Genomic DNA, 27,046 nt, shown 5'->3' with positions numbered 1-27,046 from the left:
CTGTATAATTATGTTGCTTCACTGCGTGAAAATAGCTTAAATTATTGGTGGAAATACTTTTGCCAGCAATGCTCTAATACCTGTGGCGGTGTCGAGATGTCATTCTAAACGGTAGTACTTTTTTTTTAATTAATGCTCTAAAGATGGAAGCTTACATATTTTTGATCTTCCGTGGCATTTTTTTCCCCTTTGGAAACATTTTTAAAAGTAAATAAACGCTTTCACGTTTGTGTCATGCATTGTGTGTGTTTGTATGCAAATACTACTGGTAACTAATAATTCACCTTTTATTTCAGACAAATCGGTACGTACTTAAAAAAAAGTCCATCCTTTAAAAAAAAGCACATTATTCTCCAAGCTGAAGAAACTTAAATGGCATACAGTAAATGACTGTGTAATGTCACCTTGACTCGATAGCTTTTATTCAAACTGCACTCATGACGATATTATCCCTTTAGAAAATTAGATTTATCGACGAATTTGGTAAATCTTCCATCGATTTACTCGAGTACTACAAATTAGCCACCTGAAAAAAAACGAAATATTATCGCATTATAGGCATCGATGGAGGGCGAAGTTCACGATGCGGGTTATTGAGCTGCTAACTTGTTAACACGTTGATTCAAAAAGTCATCCTTCGCCTTTTGTTTCTGCTAAAACAATGAAAGACCGCGGCAGGAATTCCCGCAAGGAAGTGTTTGACTGGAGCAGTTTCGAGTCTTTTCCTACAGGAGGCGGGGAGCCTGAACGCCTCTCCGTGTGGGGCGGTTGGTTGTCAGCGCTCAGTCCGAGCGAACACACAACAAGAGCGGACTCGGCCGAGAAGAGGCGCCACAGCCCTGCCTCCTGTCAGCACGGCGGCCCGAACCCCGACTCCGAAATAAGCGAACGTTCAAGCCAGCGGCTATGGAGGGGGACAGCGACAAAGTAGAACCGGTCGAGAGCGAGCAAGACGAAGAAGAGGATGTATACGAAGTGGAAAGGATCATTGACATGCGTGTGGAAGAGGTAAAGCTAACGGCTAATTAGCTCCACGGCTAGCTGGGCAAACATGGCTGGCGTTTTTTTTTTTCCCCCTTCTTCTCCCTGTTTTGCACGGACGCGTAGCCCTGGCAAAACGGTGAACGGAGTCAGCATGAGACGAAACCCTTATACCCCAAATGCATTTCAAGTAATTTCCGGTGCAATCAACGGCTCCTTAACCACTTAAACGTACGCGAACGTTGCTTTTTCTGCTCCGACTCGCTGCTGGTCCCTACGCTGCACCGATTCCCTGCACAACTTCTCCCATGATGTCCGCTTGCCTCCTCCTCCCCCCCCCCACCGAGGCCAAGGGCAGCCAGGCAAATGTTTTCATCATGGCTGCTGCTGCTGCTGCACAGCGGTAACCCCATTCCTCCCCTAAATAACCCACCAATGGCCCCTTCAAAGTGTGCCCTAAACACATCGGCGTTAGCGGTCTCCGGTAGACCCTCGGAAGTCTGTCCGTTTTAGTGAACTCCAGCCAGCTAGCCCGTTAGCAGCTTAGTGGAAACTAGCACGGCGTTAAAGCTGCTTCAAAACTGGCTTTGCCGAAAGTGAGCGCGTGGTGCAGACGTTAGGCGCGAGACAAAAGCCGCACGTGTGACAACGAAGTAACATTCGGTGCTTTTACGTTAACGTGTGTGTGTGTGTGAGCAAGGCGGCGTTGTCAGTGAAGGTAACCTTCCCAGCGTGTGCATTTGTTCGGAGCACAGCCTGGGCAGCCGCCACGGTGTGTGTGTGTGTGGGGGGGGGGGGGGGGGGGGGTCAGATATCTGGGTTCAGGGTGACGCTTCCTGGGAGGCGGGGTCAGGCCGCGTTGCCAAACAATAGAGCTGCCGTAGCTTAGTGAAGATCGCCACCGAGCATTATGCAAAGCTTTAATTTCAGGTGTTTTCTTCCGCTTTTAAGTCCCGCTGGTACTGTTAGAAGCATTTATTATTTTTGAAAACATGGCTGCTAACTTTTATGTAAATAAGTTGGATTATTTGGATACCCGAGTGCTGCGCTACAACTACTGAGGCGTAACTAAATTTGCTTGGTTCAGATTGCCCTGCCTGTTCTAAAAAAAAAAAAGCCCAATGCACCAGTGAGCTGCGTCTAAAACTTCATTTTCATTAGGCTGCTCTTCCTGTTTATTCACACTTGCATTTATATAGATTTAAAAATGACAATATCCATAACAAAGCATGAATAGTGTGTTTATTTTACATAAAGTTAGGATGAAATCTGACTCTTGTAGCTCAAAGGTCAGTACTAATAGCACTTCATATGACACAACAGTGAAGTAGCTCTCAGTTTCACAAAGGTTGGTGACCCCTGCTTTAGACTCTATTAGTGTAGTTTAAATGGATATATTTCATTTCTTTCCTTATTTATTCCATTTTGGTCTAAGGCCTATTGTACATCAAAATGTGGAGGAAATGTGCCACAGGTTCTTTGAGAGGTAGCAGTGCTAACTCCCAAGATTATCCCCATTCATGCATCAAAGCGCATGTCACTAACCTTTGTCCGATGCTGCTGTTTGATGCCTTTACGGAACGAAAATGGCGGGTGTTGTTAGTTTTGAGGCTAAATGGTGAGATCACTAAATGGTTTCTCCCATAGTCGACCAGCCAATCGCCGATCAGAGCCGATCAATGAAGACCAGCTTGTATGATGGATTGCGAGCTGCGAATAGTGTTCAGCATTTTTGCACGATCAAAAACGATCTAAACGTCCAAATAAACAAGCCAATATAGAAACGGGTAAAATCGACAAGATGCAACCCTGTCCAGAATTTCTTAGCGTAAAAAACGTATTCATTAACATGCAAAACATGCGCTTCACCGTTCATGACTGAGTCGCGTTTTCATTCATCCGTGCAGGTTTGCCCGTTCCTGTAAAGGGTCGTTAAATTTCAGTTCTCAGGGGTCAGGAGAGTCGTTGGCTTCAGATTGTTCACTCCAAAACTAGAAACTGTTTTGATTAACAATAGAATAATGTGTCCAGTCCTTGTTGCAGCGTCCGTGTGTAGAGTTGCAGTTGCAAAGGAACGCTGGGATGCAGTACTTGGTAGACTAGGGCTGGACTATATAGGAAAAAAAGCACATCGATAAAATAGAAATCATATTAATCGATATCGATAATCATCAACAAATTCAAAACATATATTTTAAGTGCAGCCCTGGACATTTTACGTTGTTGCTTAATGGCCTATTTTTAGATACCGACACACAAACAATGAATTCAAACTCAACCCTTTATTCAACCAACTTTCTACCAAAACTGCATATTTTAGTAAAAGAAAAAAGAACACGTGCTCTCTGAGCTCTTTGAAGGAGTTGGACCGTTCCTGGCTCTGCGTTGTGATTGGTTGGGAGGATGTAATGACTGTAATATTAACCTACATGATAGGCTAGAATGTAAAAGGAAGGAAAACTGTTATTCTATTAAACATTATATTGACCTTTTTTTTTTTTCTATCATCCATATACGTCTATCGATCGATGTATATCGTTATTAAATTATTGTCCAGCCCTATGGTAGACTATAATGTTTCAGGTGGGATGCATTGAAACGCCACTTTCCCATAACATATTAAGCCCATTGGATGAACCTTCGCTGTCCGTTATGCACACAACTAGTGGAGGTCATGCTGACGAGGATGATCACCCTCTGCAATCATCATCATCATCATCAAAATATTGGCCAAACGCACTGCGTTTTTGTGTTTTCTGATGTCACGCAGGCCTAATTTAGGATGTCAACTACCGCAGCAGCATTCAGGGGAAGTGCGCTTCGCCTGCAGGAAAGCTAGTTTAGGAATCTGGGGTAAAAGCTAGAGAGAAAAGGTGATGCATGTGCAAGAACATAAGTGGGTTATAGAGAGCCTTGATGGAATCCTCCAAATCCCCTAAACCCTTCATGATGCATCGGCAGTGAAGCGCAGATGCTCACTGGTTCCTGTGACCATGAAGAGTAATACCCGATCTAAGCAGCTTCTCTGTTTGTTGTTAGGGCGAAGTGCTTTACAGAGTTCGCTGGAAGAACTACTGCTCCGACGATGACACCTGGGAGCCCGAAGCGCATCTAGAGGACTGCCACGAAGTCCTGTTGGCCTTTAAAAGGCACCAAGCAGAGCTGAAAGCCAAGAGAGAAGCCGAGTCCAAGAAACCTGTGGTAAGTCTCATCAACCGCGGGGTTAGTGAATATCTTTAAATGCTGTAAAAAATAATACTTGGGTTTATGACGCATATTGTTGACTGTCATTTTCAGCGCCTAATTGTTAGAATTGGCAAGCATGGTTCGTTTGAAACTCAATCTTGATCAATCAAAAAAAATAATCACTCCAATAGCACCTTTTCTGATGTCATATATAAATATATTCACTGCAAAAAGGGAACTAAAAATAAGTGAAATCTTCTTGAAAATAATGTATTTGCCCTTGATTTGAGCAGGTAAATAAGATTTTTTGCCAATGGAATGAGTATTTCTACTCTTAAAATAAGATAATTAGATATGCTGCACTTGAAATAAGGTGATGGAGATTAATTGTTCCTATTTTAAGTGCAAAAATCTTCTTCCATTGGCAAATAGTCCTATTTACCTGCTCAAATCAAGGAAAAATACTTACATTTCAAGAAAAAAATTCTTATTTTTAGCTCTATTTTTGCAGTGTTGTTCAAACTTCTGTTTATGTAACTGCTAATGTTTTATGATAACCCTAAATCTTGGGGGTTTGTTCAAAATATTTGCGTGAGAGTTGCTCCCTTTCTCTGAATCGTGAGCCAGAAAACCAGTTTGCGTTGACAAATTTTCTGCTTGACGTAGATTTTACAATAGATTTTAAAATAAAGACAAAATAAAGTTCACCAAATGCTTCTCTGCCCTGCTCTCTCAGCAGAAACTGTTGCCCACAAAGAGCGACGTCTTCGATGCCGACTCGGAGAGCGACAGCGACAAGGACCTCCCGAAAGAGGAGCCCATCAAAAAGAAGAAGAAGAAGAAAAGGATCCGGGAAGAAGAGGACGAGTCCCCTCCAAAGGAGAAGAAGAAGAAAAAGAAAGACAAACGCAAAGACGAGCTGAAGCCCCTTCCTGCGCCGGAAACGGACGACGACGAGGAGGCGGCCCAGACCCCGCCCTCTTCGCCAAAAGGGGGCCGGGTCGAACCGAAAAAGCGCTTTGTTGACTCTGATGAGGAGCTGGACGACGTGGCTTCTTTCAAAAAACAAAAGAAGGACAAGGACAGGGAGGGAGGGAAGCATAAGAGAGACAAAGGAGAGGAGGGGAAGAAGAAGAAGAAAGGGAAAAAGGAGCGAAAAATCGACACCTCCGAAGATGAGGCCACGGCTCCTGTAGAGGAGGATCTGAGCGAGGGTCCGTCCGAGTCGCAAATGGACGACTGTGCGTCAGCAGAGGCTGCTGCTAAGCCGGTGGAGAAGACCAGTTTGGAAGATAAGGTCAGACAAAAGAAGGGCAAGTGGGAGGTGAAGCTGCAGGGCATCAAGAACCTCATTAGTGACAAGAAGAGCAAAAAGGCAGAAGGCAGCCAGAAAGAGAGCGGCCTCCAAAAATCCAAGAGTTCTAAAAGCAAGGAGGACACGGCACTACAGTCCGACTCCAGCGACAGCTCCGCCATCCATAAAAAGGCCAAGAGCAAAGGGAATGACGGCACAGCCGCGCCGCAGAAGGTCCCTTCCTCCTCCACCTCCTCTGCGTCGTCCTCGTCCTCCACCACGCTCACTACCAATAAGGCCAAGGAGGACGAGGTGACTAAAGAGGAGGCGCTGGGGCAGAAAGACGCCAGCGGCTCGACTAATCTGTTCGAAAAGTTTCTGTTAAACTGCGAGGCCAAGGACCGGGCCCCCCGCAGGCCGGCACCGGTCACAGACAAGAGCAGCGCCAAGCCCGCAAAGGTACGCTCCTCCGTGATCACGTCACAGAGCTTCTGTCCCGACTTTTTTTTTTTTTTGGCCGGCGTCCCTCCGGCAGAACGGGCTGTGTTGACCGTGCTGTTTTGTTTGTCTGTCAATATAAGCTGATCGGAAAGATTGAGAAGATCCCCAAGCAGTCCAAGGAGTCTCCTTCTCAGCGAGCGGAGGTGGAGAAGAGCGAGAGGACGAAGCAGCTGGACGGTAAGCCGGAGCACAGATGCATCAGAGACCGTTTGAAAAACGGGGGGCGTGACCACTACTGCCACTCTGAAATCTGGTTGGATTTAAAAGGATCTAAATTCAAGACGCTCGTACAGAAAGTGTGTCCCTAAACTTTATTTGAGTTCTCTTTAGAGATGTTGAAACACCGCAAAAATGCATCAATGGTTGATGTGTTTTTACTCTGAAAATTTACATTTTTTTTGGTTTCAAACCATCTAATTAAAGGGGGAGGGGGTATTTTAATGATCAACAGATAAAATACACAGGAAAAAAACATATATATATCTCTGCAGACCTCATATTTATGTGACTTGTCAGTCGTTTACACACTCGTGCTGCGGTCACGTCACGTAAAGTCTTCCGTTTAAAAACGTACGCCGGTGATTTACGCTTCGGCACCGTGACGAAACCCCGTAAAAGCAGCCGAATGCTCTGCCTCCATCGCCCTCAGCCCCCAGACCCAGCCAGAGCCACGGCTTCAGCCTGGACAGCGACGAGCGGGAAGAGGAGCCCACGGGAAAGCCGCGGCCGGCAGACGACCCCAGAGAGCGGAAGGAGCGGGCGGAGGAAGCCCAGCGTCCATCTTGGGAGAGGAGAACATCGACGGACGACAGGAGGAAGAGGAAGGAGGACAGTGAGCCCAGGCTCTTCATATCCTGCGATGAGAATCAGGAACCACCAGAGGGCAATGACAAATCTGGTAAGGCTGCTTTCTTTGTAGGTTTGAATCCCCCGTTCTCCTGTTATACCTCATCCTACACCTGAATGATTGGGTTTCTTTATTTTTATTTCCGTTTTTTGGCTTCAGAGCCAGCAGCTGCTTTAACGCTTCGGCCTCTCAGTTGATGATCTCTCTGTTCTGTGTTGCACAGAGAAGGGTCAAGCCACCTTGAGCCTAGGAATGGATCTGAACCTCGACTGGATGACGCTAGATAACTTCCAGAAGCATTTGAACGGAGAGGATGAGATCTTATCAGGTCCACCGCTATCGCCCAGTGAGTGTTTTTCCTTTGGACTTTACACAACAACAAACCTGTGCAGGGTTCCCGCTGTGTCGGGAGTTTAGAAAATATTTCATAGTGTGAAGGAACAAGTTTTAATAAAGGTTACATTTTTGTTCCAGTGCTTTACTACCACTGCATCAATAAGGCTACATCTACATCGTAGATATTATTAGATGTGGTCCTACAATGCGGCAGCAGGGGGGGTGTAGGCATGATACTCCAACACAAAGTAGCACGTAAATGGGAGGTGGAAGGAATCGGCAAATAAAGTTTAAAACATTTTTATAGTTAAAAATCTAAAAAAAAACAAATGTAGTGTTTATTTTAAATATTTCCTTTGCAGCCTCTTAAAAGCTGCAGTACGAGCCTGAAAAGTTTGTCAGAGAACGTTAGGAAGCAATGACCATCATCATAGCGGACGAATCAGGCGCGATGTTGAAGAGCGCTTTAAACCAGGGTTGGGTTAGGAAACAATGTCCCAACTTTGAACCACTGAATTGAAAATGGAAAGATTATGAAAGCAGCAGCCCCGCCAAGATGGAATCGTTCACCAAAACTGACTGAGCGAGAGGCGCACAATGAATCTGGAGAAGCAGCAGAGGTCCACAGCTCAGGTGTGTCAGGTGCTACTAGCCACCCCCAGACATTTGGTCCTTAAGCAAATGTGGCTGGAAGAAAGATAAGTCCCATTTGCTGTTTGCCAACATACCATATGGGGGCCATAGGAGACTTGTAGAAGAAGGTGCTCTGTCCTGAATAAACCAAAACGTAACTGGCTTTTATACAGAATGCTGCTGGGAAACGAACACTGAACATTACTGTGAACGTAACACCATCAACCCGGTAGTGGCGGTATCATGCTGCAGGGAGGCACACCTTCTATCAGCTCAACACTGATCATACGTCAGAGCTAGAGTGCAAAACCCATTTGACAAAATATGATTGTATTTGAAAACTCATAATCCTAAATCTTGATCCATTATGTTTTGTTTTTTTCTGTGTTTCTACATATTTACTATCTGAGTAAAAAGTATTGTGTCTTTAAGCAAAGTTTTCCTTTCTCTAATCAAAGTTGCGCTCTGCCTTGTGTCTCTACCTTGTGTGTGTCAGGTGAGCTGCGAGATGCTGTGAAAAGCGGAGATTACATGGCTGTTAAATTGGCACTAAATTCTAAAGAGGACTACAATCTGGAACAAGAGGTTGGTGCTCCCTCCTTTACTCAGTTTAACAATTCAACAGTAGTACGATCCCCCCCTCCCACCCCCCAGTTATTGCATGCATATCTTCATTTTAATTTTATTCTGTTTTTAATTAGACGTATACATATTCAGAGCCCAAACATTTCCAAACCGAAGTTGCCTTTGACAGCGTGCACCTTGGTTGCCCCATGTAAATGTGTGCGTTCCTTTTAGGAAGGATAAAAATGTGTCTGTCTCATACACTGCTAAAGATGAACACCTATGCATACAGTGGATGACTTGATAAAGCAGTAAAAATATGCAAAGTTAATGGCTTAATATTAACCAAAATAGAGTCGACATATCATGAGTCAAAGCCCTAGACATGCCGACTAATGCATTGAGTTCTGTATTTTTGTTAAGAGTAAAAAATAAGAATAATTAACTTTTTAACTTTCTTTATTGGGGCATAAGCAGTTAAATATGGGGAAGTTCAGTCCTTATTTAAAGAAATATGTTATTTAAGTGTCACTTCTCTGTTTGGCAGAGCAGTAGACCCAATAACATTAATAGTATACGGCGGTGTGAAAAAGTGTTTCCTTATGTTTTTGCATGTTTGCCACACTAAAGTGTTTAAGAACATCAAACAAATTTCAGTATTCATCAAACACAACCCAAATAAACACAAAACGCAGTTTTTAAATTAACGTTTTTATTAATAAGGGACAAAAAAATAAAGCTACGTGGCCCTTTGTGACAAAGTGATTACCTCTTAAACCTAATAACTGGCTGGGCGCCCTTGGCAGCAACAACTCCCATCCAGCGTTTGTAGTAACTTGTGTTTCTTTTCCAGCACTGTGGAGGAATATTTGCCCACTCATCTTTGCAGAATTGTTGTAACTCAGCCACATTAGAGATTTTTCCAGCATGAACGGCAGTTTTAAGGTCATGCCACAACATCTCAATAGGATTCATGTCAGGACTTTGACTAGGCCGCTCCAAAGTGTTCATTTTGTATTTCTTCAGCCATTCAGAGGTGGACTTGCTGCTGTGTTTTGGATCAATGTCCTGCTGCAGAACCCAAGTTCATTTCAGCTTTAAGTCACAAACAGATGGCTGATCTATCACAGCAAGTCTTCCAGGTCCTGCAGCGACCTAACAGCCCCACTACCACTGCACGAGGAAGCGCCGTGGTGCGACCTTCACAGCTGATCACAGCAACTCTAGTCAGTCAGAACGGTTCCGCTCAGTGCGCTGCAGTCGGCGCTCACCGCTTCTCTAAAATACGCAGCTCTTCTATTTTTGCCGCACCAATGCCATGTCAATCTAGAGCAGAGCGGATCGTTTTTTTCATTTCATTTTCTGGACTTTTATGTAGTAACAAATTCTGTTTATACAGGTAATCAACAGCAATAATAAAAATGAGCATTGAATTAAAAAAAAATACTGACAAACCAAATATTTGAACTCATCCCTGATAGATCCAAAGAAAACAATGTAAGGTGATTAGATAAAGAGCGGGCACTAGAGACGTGGGTAGTACTGGCCAAATAACCACTTTACTGGTTTATTGTTCTGTTTAACGCAGGGGTGTCCAAAAATGTTATTTTGTTTTCTTTTTCTGGTGCTACTTTTACACCAGATATAACGGGACAAACTTTTGTCTCATCAGTCTCGTCAAGATGTGTTCTGGAAAATTTAAGATGAGTCATGATGTTTTTGCATTTGGTGTTGAACCTCTACCATGGAGGCTATTTTTGCCTAGTCTCTTTCTGGTGGCAGTGCATAAACACGGACCTTAACTGAGGCAAGTGAGACCTGCAGTTTTGGGACTTCTTGGTCACTGCGTTCTTTGGGTAATTTTGCTCAGCCGGCCAGTCCTAAGAAGGTTCACCCCTGCGGTTTGCTGGAATCCTAAAGCTTTAAGAAATGTCCTTGTAACCCTTTCCAGACTGACGGGTATCAGTGACTTTCTTTCTCATCCATCCATCTAATATCTAACACGCTTATCCCTATTGGGGTATTCCTCCCACTGTTCCTTTTTTGGACAGTGGGAGGAAGCTGGAGAACCCGGAGAGAACCCGCGCATGAACAGGGAGAACATGCAAACTCCATGCAGAAAGACCCAGGGTAGGACTCAAACAGTGTTCTAAAACACTTAAATGTGACAAATGTGCAATTTTTTATTATTTGTTTTATAATCAGGAAGGGAGCAAACACTTTTTCACACCACTGCAAGTGTTAATGTCTTCTATGGAAGTGTGTACCTCTGATTCAATCATGCACTTATTTTTCTTGTATTATAATTGCTTGTTTTTACTTTCAAACTACATGGTTAAATTTTCCTGTCAATTTGCTAAAGATAGAAATACATTCTACTACTGAGGTATGATAAAATGAATGGTTTCAAAACAAATATTTGCCGTACCACCATGACCTGCATTAATAGCCTCCAATAGCTTTACAACTAAACGGAGAGGTAATAATAAGAGGCAGGTTGGTTTGTTTCAGCACTTAATAGTGAACTTAATAGTCAGCTATTTGTTAGCTGACTGAGCCGTCAACTGATTATCATTTTGTCAGCAGTAGAGCAGGGCAGAAGTGCCTCTGAACTGGAAAGCTCAGACTGACAGAACCCCATCATTGAGCTGTTCATCAAGATAATACTTAAACAGATAGTGTTAACTTATGTCATCTGGGAGATTTACTACTTCACTGTTGCAGATACAAAAGTTTTACTGATGCTTTTTACTTTGCTCTCAAACACCAGTGTCGTTGCGTTAGCTTGTAGCATTAGCTTGTAGCGTTAGCTTAGCATGTAACATCGTTCAACGTATTTTTTTCTTGTACGTCTGCCATATAGGGAAAGTTTGTGCTGTCAATAAAGAGGGTCTTTAGTCAACATGTTAGCAGAGGTTAAACTTCCAGCAACAGATAATTGTTGAGATGAACAGGACCATGGTAGCTAGCGTCCTTATGGCCTATAGTCAGACTTAGACTTTATTGTCAATCAACTGCACATTCACAATGTACATTGGAGCGAGATTTCGTTGCAAGGCAGTCAGGAAAGGGATTATTTTTCAAGCTGCACCATATCCTGAAGATCAACAAGCAGACTTCATTTCTTCATATCTCCTGAAACAATCACTCATGGTACAACTTCAAAGTACCTTTGCCTCTGCACGGAATCAGGTAGGAAAATATTTTCAATCCTTTAAAAAGTTATTTTCAAGTGATGTTGTAAGATTGTGCATATTGTAAAAGGTAATTATTTTAACTAATTACATTTAATTTTTACTAAATGAACATACTACTTAAACCTGAGTTGTATTTTTGTAATGGGCTGGATATTCAGAAAATTCACATTTTTATTGTAGCACCCGGTGTTTTGATTGCTAGTTATTGTTAGCCACTCAACCATAATACTATTTCATTTTTATAACATTACATTCTCAGATAGGGGTTATCACGCTGTTTTGTAAAACTATTTTAAGGACATTATAGAAGGTTACTACTCCTCTAAATATATAATGCACATTTAATTAAGATTTTAACTGTTTTAACTATTCATCCTGTTTTATAACTATGAAACATTTGAACTGTTTGTTAATAATTTAGACTTATGTTAACTATATCATAACTAGAGATCTAAATTATTTGGAATATGTGCACATTTGAGACAAATATTGCCTTTCTTTGCAGTGAACGACCAAGTGGAAGAAAACTTATGAAGTACCTGGACAATAAGATCCATTTTTAAGCAGGTACATAATCTAAATATGATTTCAAAATGTCTGCAGTATACATTCATTTAATTTTTGATTTGAAAAAATTTTCATTGAAAAAGATAAATCGGAACTAAAATACAGTCTTAAATGTGACTAGCAGGGCACTCCTAAAGTGTACCTTTTTGTTTTTAACCCTAAAATGTCAGTTACAGCACTTTTAGCTGTTGTGGCCATATTTCAGTGACGGGTCATGTTAAATTACCAGTTAATTCTGTAACACTGGTATTCAAAGATAAATAATTTTTAGTTGTAAATCATGCATGCAGATTGAGCATCAGTGCATACTTTGTTCACTTCTTGTAGCATTTCATCTGACACCCCCATCCTGAATTGCTTAGACATTTATGTTAAAACTCTGCTTGATCCAATAAAGCCATTAAATGTTCTTAAATGGGTCACATGTGGTTTTTTTCCTAAAGATTCGGGATGTTGATACGGATGTTGAGTTAGAAAGTGATGTCTAACCATCACTTTGAGTTCTGTTTGAATGAGCCTGAATCCTAATGGGGCAGTGCCAAGGTGCAAACTATTAAAACAACAAAGTATTAGAAGATGGGCAGCAGAATTCAAAAAATAATACCAGAACTAAAAAAGAAAAAAGAAAATCGCCATCATTTAGTCAAAATTCATAAAACCTCTTAGCTCTGTCTCCTTCCCCCAAGTTAATTATCTAAAACATACATTTTCCTTTCACCTTAAATATTTATGGGATCTGATTTGGCAACAAGTCTTACGTTTACTCTTTTTTTGCAGGCAAGTACTATTGATGAGAAGAGATATGAAGGACAGAGGAACTTGATTGAAGAGCGCAGTTCCAGTGGGACTCTTATGCTCACTTCTAGCAATGAAACTAAAAGAAATAAAGAGGGCATTCCAGCAGCAATGAAGGACAATATCCCTCAAGATATGGATGATCCCCAGATTGACAGTAGAATTTCAAGCTCCCAAACTAGTACAAAAGCCAAGAAAGTAACTGTGAAGAAACATAAAAAGAAACTACGGGTTAGAGGCAAAAAAAGAGAATCCAAGAAAACATCATGTGATTCATCAATCCCCCAGAAAAATCAAAGAGAGGAAGAGAAGAGTGCTGATGACACAAATGGTGCTTTATCAACCCAAATGACTTTGAACATTAACTTAGATTTAACCAAAAATACAGAAGAGATAGTAAACCAGGTAGACGATGGAACAGAACAAAAGCACAAAGCTAATGAAATCAAAGCTGCCAACCAAGGAAATGACCCCGGTGAGAACACAGATGGTGCAATGTTGGAAAACGCTGACGGTATGGATCAAGTGCTCTCAAAGTCTGAGACAAAAGAGACAGTTAAAACACATTGGCTCCGCAGGAGAAAAACTACTGAGATCAGATTGCCAACACGATCAAGTCTGAGGACCCACAAAAAAGTGCTTGAACCAAAACCTATTAGTGTTGTTAAAGAAAAAAAGGAGACTTACAAGAAACACTTATGTGTTTATTGCAAAAGTTATTTTACTCAAATTGCAAGACATTTGGAAAATAAGCATGTAGAAGAACCAGATGTTGCCCATGCCATGCACTTTCCCAAAGGTTCCAAAGTAAGACAGACCTTGCTGGACCAGATCCGTGACAAAGGAAAGTGTAAGAACAATTGTGATGTTTCTAAAAGTGTTGAGGGAGAAATTGTAACCAAGAATCAGTTGAAGAAACCAACCATATCTGTGCGTGACTTCTTGCCCTGCCAGTATTGTCTTGCATTTTATCGCAAAACTGATTTATGGAGACATGAGCGGACATGTAAAACTAGAAAAGGAGACCAGAAATCTCCTGAAAAGATAAAAAGATTCACAGGGTGCAGTTCTGTCTCCGACCTGCTTCCAATGTCGGAGTTCTTAACTGGAAGCTGCAAAGAAATCATTCAAATCATGCATCAAGATGATATTTCAAGACACATCCAGTTAGACCCACTTATTTGTAAGTACGGTAATACATTGTCTGCCAAGTATGACCATGACAAGTCTCAGTTTGCCTACATTGCACAAAAGATGAGGGAGTTGGGTAGGTTTGTCCTGGCTGTAAATGAGCTTGACAAGACCGTGAAGTATCTACATGAAATTTGTCTACCATCTAGGTTTGAATTAGCTGTTGAAGGAGTCAAAAAAGTCAGTGGCTTTGACCCTACTTCTAGTACATTTAAAACAATTTCCCTTGTCTCAAAGATTGGCTACTCTTTAAAACGAGCAGCGGAGATAGCGTTTGGAGAAAGTCGCATGACAGAGGACAGCGAAACGGAAAGCGAATTGAGAATGTTCATCGAACTACTTGATACAAAATGGAGTGAGTGTTTCTCTCGAAAGGCACTTGCCTGCTCTTTAAAGCAAGAAGCCAAAAAAGTGGATGTAGACAAATCAACTGTGACAGAAGACTTAATAAAACTCCACAGATTTATTACAGGAGAAGAAGAAGAAGCCAGGAAGGATTTAAAAGAGAATGCCACCATGTCAACATGGAAGAAGCTAGGTGAAGCCACTTTAGCAAACGTGTGTCTTTTTAACAGGAGAAGAGTGGGAAATATAGGAAGGCTTTTTCTGAAAACTTACACTCAAAGAACGAGTGGGGAAACATGTGTGCTCTCTGCAGATCAAGTCAGAAAAAGCACCAAACTGGAGATGGAACTCTGTTCTAGTTTTACAAGACTGGAACTTGAAGGTCAGTATGGAAGAAACATGCTGGTTCTGTTAACGGACCGGATGGTTTCGTCAATTGACTTGCTTGTTGAAAACAGGGAGCAAGCAGGGGTCTCCAAAACTAACCCATACCTGTTTGCAAGGACTGAAGGGCCCTCTTTCATAAGAGGACTGGACTGTTTTCGAAGGGCTGCTGTAGAGTGTGGCGTTAGAAATCCAGAAGCACTTCTGTCCTCATCTGTAAGAGAACAAATTGCTACCTCCTGGCAGCTAATGAGCCTCAGTGAACGAGAACTGGACCAAGTAGCAGGAATGGTGGAAAAGAGCAGCGAAGAATGTTACAGGCTTTCTCAAAATGCAACCCTTCTGGAGGAAATCAGCAAAGAACTGTTAAAGATGGATAAAACACTGCCAACAAGTCGGCCAAGCACTACTAAAGATGGTACGTATCATTTGTGTCCCATCTTTGGATATGCATTCATCTTTTTGCTTAAATTTCTGTTTGTGTCAGTGCTGCTCAAAACTACAAAATCAGAGTGCAAAACAACCTTGCTTGAATATCTTTTCTATGGCAATGGCATATTGCTTCAGTTTATATTATGTTTAAATCAGAATAAACAAGAAGGTATTAATGTCCCATTTAAAGCAAGAGGACAGGCATATGTTTAGAACGTTGGGGTGTGTGTGTGTGTGTGTGTGTACGTGTAACAGGTGAACCACACCTGCACATGCACTCACAATCACACACACAGCAGTCACCAACCTCTCACCTTGGAGGGGAAAGGCTGTGCTATAAAGTTCTAAAAGGTTGCTTGCTGAAGAATGCAATTTACATTTTCTGTTCACCCCCAAAAAGACAAATACCTAATGATAGGACAAGCTATACTAACTTCAAGTTTGTATAGTAAAAACCAGGATCTTTTACTTCCAAGTTCTCAAAAAAATGGAGGTCCTCTTTTGAAGTTGTTCATGCACAAGATTAGTTAAATATGTCAGAATTCATTTGGAACATTGCCATTAGTCTTCTGCTAAAGCTAAAATAGTTAAATATCAGGATTATATATTATATTTAGAATTAAATTCAAACACTTTTGCCTCCTTTTTTATAAAATAATTCTCCACACTCTTTATCTTTTAGGAACTAAACAGAAGCCACTTTTAAAAAGAAGACCTTGGAGCGAGAGTGAACAGACTGCTGTCAAACGCTACTTGAATGACTTCATCACGAGGATGAAGGTTCCCGGCAAAAAAGCATGCAATGCCTGCATAGCTGCTGAGCCAGATCTCGGTGGAAGATCCTGGACGGATGTTAAAAACTATGTCCACAACACATTACAGACGCTGCGTAGAAGAAATAACCAGCAGAGGTCTGATGCGGATAAAAACGATTTGAATGCAAAGAGTCCAAAAGCTCCAGACCAAACCGAAAACATTGATACGGAGGAGACGAGTGTTTGTACCATGACAACTGTGAATCCAGATCACTTGCAAGAAAGTAGTTTAAACTGTTGTATGGCAATGCCAAATGAAACAAACATGAGAGAGTCATCGCCATTCTCCCCGGAGATGTCAGCAAGTTATACGCCGTTCTGTTCGTCGAATACAAACATGGTCCAGACAAGTCACCCATTGATGTCAGACTTCACACCACTGAATGCTACTGATACTCAAGTGGTTCCTACATTTACCCCACACCACTCAACAAATACCCTAATGTCTCCTGTATACACATCAGACAACAACCACAGTCTGTCAATGTCTTCTTTTTATGGACAGAATACTACAAACATGTTGCATTCATCTGTGTATACCCCATTGGATACTACAAGCCCACCACTAATTCCTTCTTATACCCATTTTAATACCCCATGTACTTCAATGGTTCCTACATACACACCGCTAAATACTCTAAGTGCACCAATGATGTCTGCATTCACCACACTAAATGACAGAAGTAGGCCTGTCATGTCTTCGTTCACACCTCTTAATCATTCAAGTTCCCCGCCTTACCCCACCAGCCTCCCCAGCGTCCATGCAACTGCACAGGTTGTTCCTTCAATTCATGAACATGGCCTCTCTGAAAGTGCTCCAGCTGTAGAGGAAAACAAACCTGTGTCTTCTGGGAAAAAGCGAGCCCCTCCGGGTATGAAGCCTCAAAAAAGAAACAAGCGTTTATGGAGCGAGGAGGAACAGGCAGCGGTGAGACGGCAGTTTGGAGACTTTAGTCAGCTCGTCAAGGTGCCTGGGAAAAAGGAGTGCGATAGATGTTTAGTTGCCGAACCGGTACTAAGCACCAGAACATGGAGGGAAGTTAAATATTTTGTACATAACTCAATTCAGTCACTAAAAAGAAGAGGTCATGCTGTTGCCTCCAAACAGAATAGACCACCGGAACCAGAGACTCAGTCTTCAAGCAATGATTGGGATGCTCCCGTGTATCTGTCCCTGTGAATAATTTGAATAGACTTGAGCAAAAACAACATGAGGACTTAAGAGGTCTGTGGCTTTAACCTTAATCTGATTTAAGGTGGGGGAAAAAAAATATTACACTTGTGTCGTCCAATGTGTGTTGGCTGTCTGTTTGCCTTGAATTCACTTGTCATGTTACTTTTTGCATTTGCAGACAGTCTTGCCGTTCTACCAGTTACATTTTTAAAACTGTTGCAATGTGTTCAAAATAGTATTCTTCAGTGAAACAAGCTTCTTCAATGCATGAATAAACTGAAAGGAGGGAAAGCGAGCACGATCGGATTGTAGCTTAGCTACTATCAGCTATGTAAAGCCAATGGCTTTGGACGTTTTTAACTTCATTGGGGTAAATCCTATGACTGAATACCTACAACATCCCACTCGTAAACTTGTTTGAGCAGTGATGGTTTGACTGAGAATTAGCATTCAGATTTTATTGGCACGTTACCTTTTTGATCATTTCGTTTCTTGTTGTACTGTTTTAAGTAGCATTTATATGTATTTTATTAAGTGATCCCACTAGATTCCCTGCATCCGACCCGATTAATGTGAGACGTGTACCTTGCTGTGTATCTTTACTATATCCTGTCTTCAACCAGTAGCCTATACTGTAGGTAGAATTTTTACCTTTTTTTACACTTATCACAAAAACATGACAAATCATTTTGATGTTTTTTTTGTCGTTGTTCTTAGTTGCTGTAGTTTTTCTTCATGCCTATTTGTATTACTACATACTTTCTAACACTAAAAAGTGAGTGTTTACTACCTTTTATTTTATTCTATTTGATGGACACTACCTTGAGTCCTGATGTTTTTTGTTGTTGTTTTTTGCTGTTTATCATTAATCTCTACTTGCTAAGATCCAGTTGCCTTACGGTCGTGTATTTTGTTTTATCCCTTCTTGCCACCCATTATGGCATCAAGCATGCAACTTGCAAATTTTGATCTTGGCATTATATATTGTTTTCTTAGTAAGTAATTTTTGTTTTATTGTTTTTTTTTGTTTTTGTTTTTTTTTTTACAGAATAACACAACAAAGTTGTGTCTTTTGAAGCGCTTCTAAATTGATGTAATACATGTGCCTGACAAAGTGGAAGAAAACGTAACTGTTTTCCTCTTCAACCGTTTGGTTGAGTATTGATCAGTATTGCTAGCATTTAAAAAAAAAGCAGGAAGGTGAATTGGACCCTGTTTAAACAATGGCACATTTCAGTACAAACAGGTCTGTTACTGGAACATTCAACAAGGCAAATGGGATTTAGATCATGTGTTGCTGAATTGTTGTAGTCTCTGTAGATATCCTTTTAAAAAAGTAAATTAAAAACATGTACCCTGAAGTACCGGTAGTTTTTTTTTGTTCTCCACTGAGATGTAGAGAAAAAAAAACTTTCTTTTTAGGTCTAAACTTTCCACGCCTGTTAGAGACTTGTTTCTAGCCTCAGTAGCTGCTAGTGAACCTAAGTTGAGCCTGTGTTCACGTTCTCATACCAAAGTCATTAGTGTCAGATATCAGTTTGGCTGAAGGGGAGGGGGGGGTTGGAGGTCACATACAGTAGCAATGAGTAGTAGTATTTGGAGAATACCATAGCTTTATGGTGTGTGTGTGTGGGGGGGGGGACTTTTTTATATATACGTACATAGCTTTTGTTTATATCCAATGTTACTGTAAAAACACTTGTTTGTTTATCCTGTTTACTGTATGTTGCTTCAGTTAATGTTTCACTGTAAGGAGCTTATAACTTGTGCTTACACAATAAAATTCTTCTGGGCTTGATATTTTAAGCATTTTGGAGAAAAGAAAATGTTTTGAGAGTTTTATTTTCACCCCCTCTTTTGTTTACAGCTTGTGCGAAGTCAATTTTGTAACCTTTCTCTTTTAAGAACTCTTTCTTTCGACACCTATAGCCCATATTGCAATTATGTATGGAGCCAATCATTAAACAAAGGAAGAACGTGACAAATGCTAACCGCAGATACACCAGCTTTAAAAGTCAGAAAGCGGATATTGGTACGATTTGGGGTTGTGGGTTTTAGTTGTGTGTGTGTGTTGTTGTTTTTTTTAGCGTTTTATGGCATCCTTCATGGTATATAATGTTGAAACAAATCTTGCTGCATGCGGTTAGACATGCTTAGATTGAAATCAACGCATGTGGTGTTTTTAGAGCAATGCAAAAATGTTTGTTAAAATGTAGTTTTATTTTAATCTTTATACTTTTACCACCTCCCCCCCACCTCATGCATAAAAATCCAGTACAAACTCATACTTTTTAATTTGAACCATTTCGTGTTAAAGGCTTACATCTTTTGCCTGTGTTTGTCCACAGGATGTGAGCGGCATGTCCCTGTGCATGCTGGCTGCAGCCGGGGGGCAGGATGACATCCTTAGGTTGCTAATAAAGAAGGGAGTGAGGGTGAACGCCAGGCAGAAGAACGGTACCACAGCACTGATGCACGCCGCCGAAAAGGTAACGGCATCCATTACACAAGCTGGTTTAGACATCACCTGTCCTTTTTAAGTTTAGAAGAAAAAGAATGGTCAAAAACATGCATGCACATATATGTACACATTGTTCTTTTATTCTTGTAACATATGCTGAGAGCATCTGAAACTGGAGTCGTATTCCCTGTTTGTGGGCACAACATTTGCTGATATAGTCTGTTCTGATTGCTGTCCTTTCATGTCAGAATTTCTTGACTACTGTTGCAATGCTCCTGGAGGCAGGATCCTACGTCAACGCTCAGACGCTCGGAGGAGAAACGGCGCTGATGAAAGTAAGTAAAGAGCTGCACAATATTTCAACCATAATCATCATCACAATATTGGCGTGTCCAGTATTACAATTGCAAAACAAGTGCCTTGATTCATGAATTATTAAGCTGGTATGTTTCATATGTCCAGCCTTCTAACTCTGCTTGGCCTAAAAAAAAAAAAAAATAATAATAAATAAATATCCGAATACCTTACTGGGAAATAATTGACTTACTATATCATTATAGTGATACTCAACAATATAGCAAATATTATATTTTCATAATATCATGCAGCTCTGAAGGTAACTTGTATTTTTAAATCTTTTTCTCTAAATGCCTTTGGATTTTTTTATATCTTAATTTTGCCTTTGCAGTTTTTTTTTTCAGGTAGAAAGCTAATCACGTAAAACGTGATTAGCCGGTTTGATAGTATTGCAACAGGTTCATAAAAATGAAAAAAGATATATAGCGGTGTCACAAACTGGGAAGCTGTGTCGCATAAGCTTGGCGTCATTAGCAGACTTGTAGAGATTATTCATTTTTAAGTGTTTGCTGGTAAAATTAATTAGATTTTAGCTTTAAAATGTCATAGATATTCATATAATATTTGTTGTAGGCAGGAGTTTAACTTGCTGGGCTTTTGTTCTGTTCTGCAGTAATGGCAGCTGAGGATCCATTGCTGTAGTGGAAGTTTTAAAGTTGTTTTTTTGTTCACATAGTAATGCCCCAGCATTTGTTGAGTATTTCGATTATATAAATATTTAAAAGAGAGACTGGTTTAAATTATGGCCAACGTGTTGTTGTTTTTCTTCCGTTTTGTGGTACAGTAAAAGCCCGCCTATTAATAAGTCACCAAATAATATTGAAGTATTCCAGCCATTTACAAAACACTGAATCTGCTTCTTGCAGTTCCTTACTAAATTTAATCACATCAGTATATCTGTGCAAATACAATATACAATTATTAATGCTTGGGGGAAAATAAACAAAGAGTTTGCAGAGGGAAGCCCTTTAGAAGATGTTGATTGTGTTTCAGGCCTGCAAAAGAGGGAATGCTGACATCGTTCGCCTCCTGCTGGAGTATGGAGCAGACTGTAACATCCTGTCTAAACACAAGAACTCGGCTTTGCACTTCGCCAATTTCAGCAACAACTTAATAGTGTGCGACCTCGTCAAGGACCACATCAGCAAGTAAGCACAATCTGGAGCTTTCATAATCGCGCCTCTGCATTAAAGTTTAGTGTTTGTAGTGATGATTTATTCTGCAAAGGATTCTGGAGGAAGAGTTCGGAAAAAATGATACAATCTGTATTCAGGATAGAGAAATATTTCAGGAGATCCTATTGCACAGTAATGCAAAATGGACGCTTTGTGTTTGTTTCCATCCCCCAGGCTATCCAGTGTGGCCGAGGACACCATCCGAGCATACTTTGAGTCCCGTCTGGTGCTGCTAGAGCCCGTATTCCCTCTGGCTTGCCACAGGCTTTGTGAGGGACCTGACTTTTCCATGGAGTTTGGCTTCAAGGCACAGCCGCAACCAGAAGGTAAAACACATTTTTTTAACATATGGCTAAAATTTTTTAATTCACCATTTCTCCATCAAACACTACAAATCTGTAATTCTTCCTGTGAAGTCTGTCAGGTAAAGTAAAAAAAAAAAAAAGGTGCAAAAGATAAGTGTCTGTAATGAAAGACTTTTACTGAAGGGGGTGGAAATTAACCTGTCTTTCAATTAATGATAGTATTTGTGGTATTGATATTCATCCATGTGAGGTATATGTTTTTTGACTGGTAACTCTATCAATTAATGTCAAAAGTTCCCAATTTCCTCACGGTTTCCACTGTTTTGCAAAAGCATTGAAGTTGAACCCACAGTTTCACCCCGTGGTGAAGCATGGTGATGGCAGCATCATGTTGTGGGGATGCTTCTTCAGGGGGACAGGAAAGCTGGCCAGTGTTGATGGGAGGATGGACGGATCCAAGTACAGAGCAGTCCTGTTGGAGGCTATAAATACGGCTAGACACGACTCTAAAAATACAGCCTCAGCTAAAAACTGAAGGGTTTGAATTTTGGTATAAGTGTGTGAATTTGTTTGGGTCAGTCAAGTTCCAGACCTAGATCAGGGTTAAAGTTCTCCGTCGCTGCGATGGATTTACGTCAATCAGAAAAAGAGAGCAAAAAAATAGATCCACTTGGTTCAGTTTAGACTTTTTATTCAAGGTTTTAAACTGAAGCTGCTCTAATTCAGTGAAACCTGGAAGAGCCGGGACATTAGTCAATCAGAAAGAGAGTAGGGTGGGTCTTTGCAAAGCAGACATTTGCCAGTCTGAGGTTTGTCGGTGTTCAATCATTTTAACTTTTGGAAGAATCTCTCAAACTGGCCACAGATGGCATGAATTAAAGTAGTGGTGGTCAAACGTTTTCTTTGGACTTATGAGAACGAGCAAGTCAGAAAGTTCAGCAGATCGAACATCTGAGAACAACTTCCTCGGTAAGTGTGTCTATCGCTGCTCTTGGAGTTAAATTGAGTGATATTTCCACATGTGGCCACGTCATCTGTCAGCGTTTATTCCCACGCCTCCAGTAACTTAGCAGATAAACGTGTGTGACCAAATCGCCTCGTGATTCACTATTACGTTTTTATTTCAAACACAAAGAAGAGTAGCGCTAGCTCACGCTAATTTAGCACAACGCGTTTTTTCTTGAAGATGGGTTGGCTATATCGACCGTTGATGGTGGTGTTAAATGTTAAGTGGAGGCTCGGCTGAGAGAAACGGATGAGAATGGGAAGATTGACGGTCGTGATGCCAAAAGCTTAACCTGCCAGGCACCGCATGATTCCTGCAGCACACCTCCTCTTTACCTTAGAAATGGGGTGACCATGATTTCCGTTTGTGCGGGACTGTCCTGCATTTTTCACCGTCGCCCCGCTGTCCCACGAACTGAAACAAAGTCTCGCATTTGACTGGGTCAGATTCAGAAAAAGGTTTTTAAGAAAATCCACTCGTGCTTTTCTGAAACAAAAACGCAGCGCTGCAGTGATCGTCAGTGAGAGCTGCTCGGCTGTTAATATGAAGCTGCGCACCGGGACGCTCGTAAGATAAAATGACATGGATTTTGATGCATATTGATTATTAAGGAAACTACGTCCAAATAATAATAGTAATAAAAAAAATGAAGAGTACGGTTAACTGGGTGAGGCCAGAGAAAGGCATTTCTCAGAGAGCTTTTTATGAAGCTTGCCAAAGTAATTTTTTATTTTTACACGGACAGGAGCGCGATGTGACGCGACACTGTAGAAGCTAGTCGCACCAGAAACAGCTGAAAAAGCCTCCTGTCGATTCTACGGGCTCATTTTTGTGACTGGTGACTGTCTCCAGCAATCAATAGGTGAGAGGCGGTGACACAGGCTCCATCCTGTCACAGGGCTAAAATGTAACAGTTTTATTAAACTTCCAAAAAGTTAAATGATGCCTTTTTATGAATTTGTGATTTGTGATAATTAATTGTTTTGCAATAGCAGGAAAAGCAGAGGCTGGTTATTGTAATGTGCGATCCGTGTTAAATTAAAATGTATGACGTCCTCAAAGTGTTGTGTGTCCCACGTTGCCCCTCACAAGCATCCTGTTGTCCCACATTTGGTCATTTTAGACCTGGCCCCCCTACGTGAATCGGCTACAGAACCGAGGCACCTGTATCCATGGCCGACCGTGTGTGTAACCACACAGTTCCAGTTTTAGGTGGTTTTAAATCACGTCCCTGTTGTCTGCAGTGTTTTAGTAGTGTGGTTCCCCTTTTATTGTAATATAACATTTTATTTATAAGCCCCTTAAGATCCCTCTATGGATAAACATGGTACTAAATAAAATACTAAAAAGATAAATCACCTAGCAAATTCTTTGAACTTGCATTCTCTTGGATAGATATATAAGTCAGAAATTGACTAAAGGACAAGATTGTGGTTGGCCTCGTATGTTCATTAACCTGACTCTGCAAGATAGATTTGCTCCGCATATCCATCTGGAAACCTTCCGTTGAAGTCATTTTGGGAAGGGGCGAAAATACTGGTTAGCTGATTGGCCTATGTTGGTGATAGACGGGCCAAATAAACCAATCAGATCAACGAAGCATATGACGTACTGACAGCGACGACGAAGACACAACCACAAGCTCTTGCCGAAATCAGTCAGGAGAAGAGCAAAAACATCTTTTCCTCTGAGAAAAGCCTCCAGAGCAGTGTTTTGCTCTTCTTTCAGTGAAGAAATACTCTGTAATTCCGATAAAACTTGCTCGATAGCCACGCTAACGCTAGTTTCATCGGCTGAAGCCGCCATGTTCTTTAGACTGAACTGTCGCGCTTCTCGTTGCGTCACACCTCAACCCGCCTCAAAGCCAACGCTGATTGGACGTTCGTTTGGTGAACGGCTCCAAATTTTCTTTAACGGAGAGTAGCCAGACTGATCTGCGAGTGAAACCTTGAAAGCTCGCGAGATCAGGATGGTCTCACGAGGCTATATGTTCATAGCATTGATCATGATTTATATAGAATGTGGCAGGGAGCCAGTGGAGTTAATGTACAGGTGTGAAGTAGATGATGTAACGATGAAAGCTGCTGTCTTTGTACCAGTTACAGTTTATGGAGGTTTTCTGGGGTACAGGGAGGGAAGGGAGCTGAAAGTGTAAAGTCAAGAGGTGAGCGGACTGTGATCCAGTAAAATGAAGGAAGAACTTGATGCTGCAAAGATGAAAGTTAACCAGGTGATGGTATGGATGTGGAAAGTGAAGGAGAGGATGGAGAGGGCTGTCCAGGGTGACACCAAGGCTCTGAAACTGAAAGGAGGCAGAGATACAGGAATTATCAATACATATTTTAAAACTGCCAGATTTGGTTAAAGCTGACTTAGTGCAATAAGCAAGCGTGGTACGTAATGTGGCATGATGTCCACGACCCCAAAGGAAATATAGGCTGACTAGAAACCATTTTCAATCAGACTGATTATTTTTGCTTTAACTCTTGACCTAGATCCAATTTAGCTCTACTGAAGGGGGCTGAAATAAAATTAGAAATACTTTTTTTCTTTTTTTTTTCTCTTTTGTCTAATTTCTTTTTGGACAATTTTTTTTTAAAATCACGCATCCTTTTACTTTCACTTCACAGTGATGTGGTACTTTGTGTCGTTTTGCTTAAAATTCCAAGAAGTGCGTTGAAAGTGACATCTAAAATGTGAAACATTTCAAGCTGTGAACATTTTTCTGAGGGACTTTATTTGAATGTAAGATATTGATGTCCTTAATACTTAATCTTCCTTTGTTACGATCGTTTCAGTTCAGTTTTCTATCATAATTCTGTTTATATTACAAAACTCCTGCTGAGTCTACATGGGTTCAGGTGCTTTGGATGTTTTTTTTCTTGTTTGTTTTTCCTCCTAAACCCTCTGTGCTTTGTGTTCTGCTCCAGGTTTGGGCATTCTGCTCTTCATCTTTCACGCCAACTTCCTGAATGAGATCACAGCCAGGCTCTGCGGACCCTGCAGTGTTCACGCTGTCGTCCTCAACGACAAGTTCCAGCTGCCCATCTTCCTGGTTGGTGCACATTCTGCTCTTTTACTTTGTTATTGTGAGGCTGGTTGATCGAACCAAATTAAACCTAGCTGGTAAAAAAACAGTCAGACCTGTTATAGTTGCCACAATGAAAAAAAAAATTAATTGGCTTCATGACATTTTGCTTCTTGCTAACTAAGGTACTATGCAGTAAATTCACAGAAACCATGCGCTTTAGCCTCACTGGTCAATCTTCCATGTTCATTTTAAAGCAACATAGTAAAAAGGCAGGTTTACGTTGCAAAGTTTCAAAGAACTCAACGAAAGCTTTCACTGAAGAGTTACTGCCTCTTTACAAGCAACGTGGACAGCAATAATTAGATGCTTTGATTTTATTAGTAAATATACTTCATTTATCTCCTTGGTGAAATGATTGAATGGATCACAGTGCGATCTATTCAAAAATGTTTTAAAAAAATGCAGTTAACCTTCTGATGGTAACTTATTTGGTTGGTTTATAGGATTGTACCCATCGATCTTTCAGACGTTTGCTTCAGTGTTCATTGAAAGTGACCCAGCATTCTTGAGATTTCATGACTGTAATGTATGAGCTGTGGGTAATAATCAGCTTTTTTTCTCTTGTCATTGTTGTGCCTTCAACATTTCAGGATAGTCACTTCATCTACTCCTTCAGCCCGGTTCCAGGGATTAACAAACTCTTCATTCGTCTAGCTGAAGCACCATCGGCCAAGGTGACGTATTTACATGCCTAAACCCCCAAACCCTTACAATAACAGCTCTGCTCCTTTTTTATATTGTACACTCTAGTGAAAGTGGCGAATTAAAGAGTTGTCTGCACATTGAAAGTTTTTAGATGTTTCTTTGTCAGGCGCCCCATGCAGGTTGACAAAATAAGGTAAAACGGAGGACCGACACAAGCTGGGTCAGGAGCAGACTTCTGTCAAAAATATTATTGTGCAATCAAACTGGGTCATTATGGCTAAGAGAATGAATAGTGGAGAAGTAAATTATGCTGCAGGGTAAAAAGGTTTCGTTTATTTATTTATTTTTTGTCATCTGTAGATTTTTATGTAAAATCAAGATGAACATAAAAAAAATCCTTTGCGGATTTTGTTTGAAAAATAAAGGAAACATGTCTGTGTTCTGTAGTTCAGAGTATTTCTGCTCTGTTCGAATGCTCGCTGTGAGAGATCCGCTGCAAGGTGCAGCATCTTAGGGCCACCAAGTCTCCATAGCAACCACCAGACACTATCAACATGCCCGCTTCTGGTGTGGATGTGACGGCAGAAAACTAAAACAGCTTTTACCTTCGCAAAGGCGATCGTGTGGACTTTACTAAACGGCACCGGGACCTTTTCTGATACTGCTTTGGTCAATCGAGACCAACTGTGAATTTATCAGGATCCAACACTCCGGGTGACTCCGGTGTACCACAAAGGATGATCGTTTGGAGAGTGCAACTCTCG

At 41.1% G+C, this 27,046-nt stretch overlaps 1 protein-coding gene across 3 annotated transcripts in view; it reads left to right on the top strand.

The window, feature by feature from the left end:
* Window positions 1-729: 729 nt before the first annotated feature.
* mphosph8 (M-phase phosphoprotein 8) overlaps window positions 730-27,046 on the top strand; it is a 29,770-nt gene continuing 3,453 nt past the window's right edge. The window contains exons 1-13 of one of the 3 annotated variants that reach the window (XM_012880055.3): window positions 751-1,008; window positions 4,021-4,182; window positions 4,904-5,920; window positions 6,043-6,139; window positions 6,612-6,860; window positions 7,033-7,155; window positions 8,275-8,363; window positions 19,591-19,731; window positions 19,952-20,038; window positions 21,054-21,208; window positions 21,410-21,561; window positions 25,477-25,601; window positions 26,228-26,311. In XM_012880055.3, coding sequence (XP_012735509.2) covers window positions 907-1,008; window positions 4,021-4,182; window positions 4,904-5,920; window positions 6,043-6,139; window positions 6,612-6,860; window positions 7,033-7,155; window positions 8,275-8,363; window positions 19,591-19,731; window positions 19,952-20,038; window positions 21,054-21,208; window positions 21,410-21,561; window positions 25,477-25,601; window positions 26,228-26,311 — 2,583 coding nt within the window. In that variant the 5' untranslated portion in view covers window positions 751-906. Of the gene's footprint in view, window positions 1,009-4,020; window positions 4,183-4,903; window positions 5,921-6,042; window positions 6,140-6,611; window positions 6,861-7,032; window positions 7,156-8,274; window positions 8,364-12,883; window positions 15,240-15,935; window positions 18,435-19,590; window positions 19,732-19,951; window positions 20,039-21,053; window positions 21,209-21,409; window positions 21,562-25,476; window positions 25,602-26,227; window positions 26,312-27,046 lie in introns of those variants that run through there. The other 2 variants (XM_012880054.3, XM_012880053.3) reach the window with 2 other exon arrangements.

The sequence above is a fragment of the Fundulus heteroclitus genome, chromosome 7 (assembly GCF_011125445.2).
Source record: "Fundulus heteroclitus isolate FHET01 chromosome 7, MU-UCD_Fhet_4.1, whole genome shotgun sequence".
Classification (NCBI taxonomy): domain Eukaryota; kingdom Metazoa; phylum Chordata; class Actinopteri; order Cyprinodontiformes; family Fundulidae; genus Fundulus; species Fundulus heteroclitus.
The sequence above is the reverse complement of the archived record's forward strand: the minus strand, read 5'-3'. Positions and strand labels throughout refer to the sequence as shown.